Source organism: Wasmannia auropunctata, unplaced genomic scaffold, assembly GCF_000956235.1.
Source record: "Wasmannia auropunctata unplaced genomic scaffold, wasmannia.A_1.0 LD335402.1, whole genome shotgun sequence".
In the NCBI taxonomy this organism is placed as follows: Eukaryota; Metazoa; Arthropoda; class Insecta; order Hymenoptera; family Formicidae; genus Wasmannia; species Wasmannia auropunctata.
The window spans coordinates 87276-95863 of record NW_012027488.1 but is presented as its reverse complement, the minus strand read 5'-3'; the positions used below and the strand labels follow the sequence as shown (position 1 = coordinate 95863).

The following is an 8588-nucleotide window of genomic DNA, read 5'->3' as shown; positions in this document are numbered from 1 at the left end:
CGTGTGCTCTTCTTATCTCAATTTACAATATTCTACATAGTTTACAAGTCTAGATTGTCTACGTATCAAAAAGACCGTATAAACATCACGTAGATTTCACGTAAATAATCCGTGTAGACGTAATCTTGAAATCTACGACACAATCCTGCTTTTAACGTCTATTTTAATACGTTTATATTTGTCTCCCGTACGAAAGTTACAAGAACTGTGGAAACTTATTTTAAAATTGCAGCGTGAGCATCAAGGAAATCGAACAAATGGCGAGGGATACTGAAAGCAATTTATTGAATTTACTTGTACCAGCAGCACGCCCCGTAATGTGGCTTCCCAGAGGTGCGCTCGGTGCGTTATGGAAGCAAAAGGACGGGCCGGGCTCGTCTCGGAAATAACACATTCGTAAATTCCCCGGACGAGAATTAAATTGAAATGCTGTAGTGTTTACTTGACATATACGGCGTAGTATAAAATATTTGCGCGAAAAGCGACAGGGTCGGCACTTGCCGTTTGAAAAATCAATAGTGTCAACATCGTTTCAGAGAGAACGCAGTGATTCGAACATAACTTTTAGACACGTGTGTCAACGTCTGTGTCCCTTTCTGATTGCGTGAAGAAAAAAATGATGTTCGATTTGCCTTAAAGATTCTTTGGCCAACTCATTTGTTCAATTTGCGAGTGATAAAGAAATTTTTCCGAGCTGTGACACAGGTGCGAAAACTGTCGAAAAACGATTGTAAGATTTTCAATATATTTTGCGAAGCGCATTGCTATATTTTTCATTATCCAGATATAAAACTTTTTAAGTAAAGTGCAACATTCGTCGTTTCAGTTATCATTTTGATAACCGACGACGGCACTTCTTGCAGTAATGTAGCTCTCTTTCATGTCACTCTACATAATTTTAATTTAATTACAGGAATGGAACGATGTAAACATGAGATGGAACGTCTCGGATTATGGAGGTGTACGAGACCTCAGAATACCGCCGAGTCGGTTATGGAAACCCGACGTTCTTATGTATAACAGGTAATGTAAAATTACATTACACTTATTAAAATTTCCTACACGTCTACATCTTCTTCATGTTCTACAAGCATCACGTGACAAACGTATTTTTGAAGTAAAGAATAATATGAAGATTTAAATAAAAATTTTATATGAAACAATTTATCATTTTGAAACTTACGTATATATCAAGATACTTAATAAATAAAGTAATAATACACGTTTTTGCAAAAATAAAAAATGGGAAATAAATTAGAAATTCAAATACAGGTATTCTACATATTGGAAAAACAAAATCCGTTACCATTTGTTTTCAATCAATGAAACATCAAAACTGGATTAACGGTATTTTCTAATAAATTAAAACTTGTAATTTTCAACTTGTATTTAAAAATTTATATTAATGATATTTGACATTTATATCGTACGTGATATACATATATAAGATATTATGTAGAAAAGCCACATCTGCTTTTATTCACCAACGCCTCCGAAGATAGATTCGGTGACGAAGAAACTTTCTCGATCTAACAAACGCACTGCTCATAAATTGATAAGCATCAAGATCTTAGATACGAACTGTCTTCCAGCTGTGCATTATCAGTTTCTAAAACGACATTTAATCCGTAAAAATACAGGTTGAGGTTCAATTATCGTCCATCCAATTTAACATCGTGATATTTAAAAAATCAACTCGAAAAAAATATATTCTCTCTGAAACAAACGGCAAAGCAATGAAAACGTTTCGATAAATTTACGCAACATTTATCTTGCATATTGGCGTTTACTGAATGCAGTTTAAAACGAGGATACCTCACTCAACTCACATACTTTTTTAATTGACGAAGTGACGGGAATGTAAACATATGAAATATTCAATGTAATTATCGTTTTTCAGAGTTTTTCAGAGAATGTACGAATTTTTTAATGATGCAATTAAAACATTTATTTATAATACGTGTCTATCCATTTTATGATTATTATAATGCGTATTATAAGGGCAACATACAATTATTATTTTAAAAAATTATTTAAAAAAGAAACAAAAGATATATTAAAGAAAAGAATTTATGCACTTACAAATTTTTTTGTAATTATTGGTAATTAATTATACAAAATTACATAAAATAATAGAATAATACGATAATAAATGAGAAAAAAATAAGTACAATAAAAAATCTCAAGAAAAAATAATATAGTTTCATATTTAAATGATTTGGTGATTTAGATTATAGTGCATAAAAGAAATTATAGTAATATACAATAATATTATCAACATTTTATCCGTGAATATTAAAATACCACGGTAATAGCAATCGTAATGACGTCCTTTATGCATTTTTCACGGAGTCCTCTACTTTTAATAAAGCATATTGTCGGCGTGGGCCCATTGTTTTGCGGAAATTCCATGTACATGCTTACGCTGCTAATATGCCGAAATCGCACGTATCGATTATGCAAGCGCGTTTCACATAGTTGCCCTTGCACGGTTGTAACCACATAATATAATGCTAAACTGCGGGGGCGCGGAGCAGTAATATACGACCGCGATGCGTCATCGGTTAATCGATTAATTAATATATATGGTAATTTGTTTAAAAATTTGGGCTCTTTCAACTCACCGCGATACGTAGTTAAAAATAACACGACTCAATTGTTTTGAAAAATGAAAGAGGATCGTAGAGCTTCGTTATTATTTTTCGACTCTCCAACATCTTTCTTTTTTTTTCTTTTTTTTTAAACAAACTATCTTACTTAATGACATTATCGCGTAGTACAGACAGTTAGATTTGAATGCTACTTATACGTTTGTCCTCGAAAATGTCCCTTCTTTAAGTTCCTATTAGGCGCAATCCCGTATTTATTTTTCAATTAACGTGTCGAAACTACGGCACACGCTTAATTAATTAGGCATGAAAGGTTGATCGCACGTATAGCAACGGCGCGGCGTTATCATCGCCGTGGCGTTTTCCATTATTTTGTATGCAATCTACTCGTGAGGATGCCATAGTGTGCGTGCATGCGTGAGAAAGTTTATAAACGCACCGTGCTACGTTCATCACATAGTTGCGTTTATGTACTGCAGCGCCAACGTCAACGTGTGCGCGACGATATTATGTACCGCAGGTCGTCGGGTCAGTTACAAAGACGGTTTACGCTCCAAGTGAGTTGCAAATTGATCGATAAAACGTCGTTGAATTATTTTAGAGCGAGCCTCGAACGCGCGCGTTCTCTCCTCGGCAATGCGAATTTGCCCGCGCCGTGAATTATTTACACGCCGGGCGAGGAGAGAATTTCCGCTATTTAATTTTCGCTCTTTGCGCTCACTGACAGATAAGGCAAACTTTCATTAAAAAAAAAAAACTTCACTCAACAAAACGGGAATGTAGAAATATATAATCATTTCACTATTTATATTTCAATGTATATAAGAATTTCGTACGTTTAAATTAAAGCAAGCGGCTCGACATTGTACACACTTTTTTGTTCGTTAAACTCTCTGATTGTCGCGCTTCGAACGGAGGGGGGAAAGGGGGGAGGAAGAAAGGGGAAGGAAATTATTAATGCAAATACGTAATTAGTACAGAATATTCTGGAAAATTGCACTTTTCTCTTCAATTACACGGAAATTTCGCAGTTGTAAACGACGATTTTGTAAACGGCGCATTGCTCTGATAAGAAGTTTCTTTATGATCGAACAAAAAATTATTTTTCATAATATAATTTTTAGCAGAGGCACACACTTCCAGTGTTATCCATTTTTAATTATAGCCGAGCGGTCCAAGTTTCCGTGAAAATGTGTTTAAAACTAAAACCCGAGGCAAAAAAGTTTGGTTATTTATTTGCGGTAACCTAATTTGCCAAAACCGGTGTGCAAGTTTGACGTGAGATACGCCCGTGAGATGCACCTTCGGCTGCAATACACACACACACATACACACACACACACATACACATACACACACACACACACACACACACACACACAGACGTCCGTGTACCTATATGAACTCTTTTTATATACTCGGCGCCGCAAGTGTGTTTTGTCGGGCATGCACCCGGTCATAATCGCTCTCTCCGCATCGCGCAGACGACGCCGCCTTTATGCGATGCATCCAACGTTATTATGTGGCACGGACCACGTAATATATAATAGCGCAGCCCCCAGGAAAGGGGGGAGGGGGGGCTTCGCGGGGGGGTCAGTAGCAAAGATGGTGCACACCTAAGGCACTGATCGATCACTTAACTGCTTTGTCGCTTCGTCACGGCGCAATTCTCCCGTGCTCCACTTTTCATCCAGGTCCGTCCGTGCAGGTCTCCACGTGCGCGTCCGCCGAGACGATTTTATCGCGTATATTCTGCAACACAGGTGGTGGTGTCGCCAGGCCGATCGTCCGACCGTTTTTCTCTCTCTCTCTCTCTCTCTCTCTCTCTCAGTTTGGCCTCTCGGTACTTGTGACTCTCCATTAAGAGGAGCACGCGATTACGCCCAAGTTATATTCCGATAATATTTTTACGGGCTGACTGAAAAAACGGAACTCAACGACGCGGCGGCTGGGTGAAAGCGAAAGCGCCGCGAGGGCGATCGGAAGCGTCGCGTCGTCGTGAAACGCGTTCGCGTGATTTTTCACGCGCGTACGCGATATCGCGCGCGGCGTGCAGCCGCGTATCGCCCGTGCGGTCGAAAGGCGAGTCTCATTTACAGCATGCAGTAAAATAGTTAACGACTATACGGAGTATAACATCGAGTCGTTAAAAGACGGCTGTATTATTGCCATACGGTGTTTCGCACGACGACGAACATTTCGTCGTCGTATTTCGAGCGTGACAGAGACGTTGCTAATTAGCAAACAGTCTTCACCCGCGGCAGCGGGTCCTCGTGGCTCGTGCACGTATATACGCATTTCGAGTTTCCAAAAGTATGTACGACTTCCAAAGAATGATTTACGCGAAAGTTCTAATTGAAATGCTAATTCGTATGCGGAGCGTTCGATACGTAATTTTTCGCGTTTTCTTATTAACTCCACAGTCACATTATATCGCCAACTATATAACGCTGCACATTGGGCCAGGGAGCTCGAAAAGGTGGCCGAAATTCAAGATATCGTTGGACTTTTCTAAAATTGGTATTATTGTAAATTATATAATTGGTAAATTTAAATTTATTGGTATTTTCGATGTCATTGAGAACGAGTCTAACACCAAAAGTTCAAAATTACAAATGACTCATTCGTGCGCCAGATACTCCGCGCACGTCCCGTGGTCATGCCCGAACACGTTCGAGCCCTATATAAATTCCTTTATAAAATAAAAAAAGATGAATAATGGAATTAAAAGAATTCTTCTCTTGATAGAAAAATACAGATCAAATGATAAAATCATTACTTACACGCGTACAATCGTGAAATCATAGTCAATCCGAGTGATTGGAACTTAATTGCGTTTACGCGTGGAAATTACAGTATTCGCAAAATATCGCATAACAGGCTCGAAGTAGACATTACAATGAAAATTCTAACACCTTTAATATTTTATTAGAAGGTGGAACTTCGGGGAACTGGGAAACGGCAAATTGCACAAAATCGAAAAGAATAAAAATGCTGTCACAATACTCAAGTTAAGTTAATCCCGCATATCGTTGTTACTTTCTTCAATTTAAATACTAGTAATATTGATATTACATGGAAGAAAAACTTCACAAATTATAAGCTCAATTTTTTAAAAATTATAATTATGTTAGGACTCGGATAACATTTCTATTTTTATAATGCTCTTATAGGAACAAATATCCACCCACTTGCAAAAAAATTTCTCTACAGCTACTTTAACTCATCTATTTTAAGATACCTTGATAAGGGAGTGCAAATTTGCATGTTGATTTTTGGCCACTTTTTCGAGCTCCCTGGCCTACTGTGCGCTGCTGTGATCGATTTATCGTCCGTTATGTGATATCCGTAATGTATTACCAAAAGGATTCCGCTCGTCCCGCCGCGCTATTTCGATTGATTCATTCGGGATGTGGTCATCACGAATGCACCGCGTAAATTTGTTTTAAACTATCGGAGAGACAGGCGCAACGCGGGCAAAGTGGAGCGCCGGGCCAACTGGGTCACGCGCATTAAAAACAAAGCCACTGCCACTATTTAAAGAGAATCAGAGAAAGTATCTTCCGTTCCGACGGCAATATACATTGTCGGAAAACGCTCGCGCGCGGCCAACGCCATTGTCTTTAAGTAGGTAATGCATCGGGTGTCCGCCGCCGTCGTCGTATTTGTCGAATTAAAACTTCGCTCTCGCGATGCATTAGTCGAAACGAATGGCCGACGAACTCGCCGGCGAAGTGAAACGTTTAATGGACCAGTTTCCGCGCGCGCGCCGCGATCGCCGAAGCAAGAACTTTGTCCGTCGATTTGCGACTTTGATTTTGTTTTTGTTGAATTAATCGCCCAAAGTAAAACGAATTCAACGATAAAAGTGATCTGCGAGCTTCCTCGTCGTAGCCGACATATTAAACGAATTCACGCGATTCTCGGAATCTATTAAAGAAAGGCAGATCGTAATTATATTATCGTGATTATAGATCGTATTACGGAAAACGAACGTTACTTTCGAATTCGTCTAGTATTACATACGTTGTGTTCGCACGAGTTATTCCAAAATTGTGTAAGCTTTTACATTTTCTACCGTATGCCAAGCGACATCAAAAGATGAAGAAACCCTGCAAGAGATCTCATATTTAAGCGTCTTAATACTTATGAATCCTCGCTCGACCGTGGAATATAAAAATGAATATAATATTTCTCAATGTTCTGCAACGAGACACCCGGTATATCCCGCAGGAGGTGTATCAAAAACTGTCCGCATTCATATTTTTCCGCATTCAGCTCACGCTCCACGCTTCGATTATTCATTCGAGCGCGCTTCTGCGCCATTTCGCTCTCCCGATCCCACATTCTGTTTGGCTTGTTAACGATCACCCTCTCTCCCCCCGGCCAATCCTGTGCCACATGTTAACCTTCAATTAAATATCGTTCATGGAAAGAATTATCAATAATTGTTGTAAGATAGAAATTTTAGCTCGTTGTGAGTTTATTCGAATTCACTCGCGCAAAATTTGATGCGAGTATTACTGATAATTTTATTGCATAATAATGCAAAAACTTGCACGGTGTTTAAATTACATTATGATAATTAAAACACTAAATTGATCAGAAAATTATACTAATAATAACAAAAATGTTTCCCTCGTTTTAGAAAATAGAAATTGTACTTTATTTTATCGCACTTGAAGAAAGCATTTATTGCTTCTAAACTGCAAAATAAAATAATCGTTAAAATTTTCATCAACGTAAGGATGTCTTTTCATATTAACAAAAAAAAATATCGCCTGTTATGCAACAACTCTAATTCTTATGCGACATTTGATTCGCCGGTCGAGTCGATAATCAGGAAAGCAGGAAAAATCCACTTGCAACAACAGCTTGTGATGGCTTCTGCCATTTTCCGAAATCTCACGGATCGTGCCAAGGTGGAAGGTGGACCGTTATTCGATATTACGCTTCTTACTCGTCCGTCAATTCGTCAACTTGACCATTTTTCATGGACCACTCGTCAAGCGGTGAGCGATAGGGGCGAAAATTCATTTTGCGGCGAATGGCCGGGGCGTGCGAACGACCAAGCGAGGATCTGATGGTTTCTTTTTTTCTTCCTCGAAAAATTGCCTCGAATGGCGAAAACAACGAACAAGTGAATTTCCAACAAACAGGCAAAGTTTTATGTAGAGAAATATAACGGATCGCTCCGTCGCATATCAATAGTGATAAATGCGCACGTTTATTCTCCGGGGAATGTCTGTCGGAATGTCAAAAACGGATTCATTCAACGACATGACATTTGGTATTGCCGATTTGTTGTTACGCTTAGAATTTATCGTGTTGAAAGTTATAGAAAAAAATATAAGTAAAATGTAAAAAGTTTATAAAGCATGACATTTTCTTTAATAAAATAAGAGCTATAGATTGTGATGAATAATCTCTTTCAACATTCTTAAGGCGATGCTGGAATACCGACATTTGCAGCATTCTAATAGATAACTTCGAAACGACTGAACGGATTTAAAAACGCTTTTACAGGATTGAAATAGACGTAAAATGTCATTGCGCTAGGTATATATGAGTAGTAAAAACGAAAAAAAAAATTACCTTTCTTGGGGTATCATAACCTGTCACCTGACGTAAACATTTTATTGGTACAAAAGTTCTGCAGCTCATATGTACAAAAAAAGTACCTAGCGCGCATCAGATTACTTGCACGAATAATACAAGACGTTTTGAGCTATACGATTGGAAGCATAGAAAAAAAGTTGTTCATTAGAATGCAATTTGTGGTAATTCGTACGCTCGGCTAAAGCAGGGTTGTGCATCTACGCGTAAAATATAATACTCTACGTTTACGTGTAAACAACGTAAACTATTGTAAAAGTGTCATCTATGTAGACAGTCAGTAGACTATATATTTATTCATTTAATAAATATATTTAATTTAACATTTATGTAAAAAAAACTACTATTTGAGTAAGAAAAATT

General features: G+C 38.1%; 1 protein-coding gene across 1 annotated transcript in view; it reads left to right on the top strand.

The window, feature by feature from the left end:
* Positions 1–8588, top strand: part of LOC105457024 (neuronal acetylcholine receptor subunit alpha-7-like) — an 83330-nt gene that overhangs the window by 30371 nt on the left and 44371 nt on the right. Inside the window, exon 2 of the mRNA XM_011701430.1 lies at positions 914–1023. Coding sequence (XP_011699732.1) covers positions 914–1023 — 110 coding nt within the window. The remainder of the gene's footprint in view (positions 1–913; positions 1024–8588) is intronic.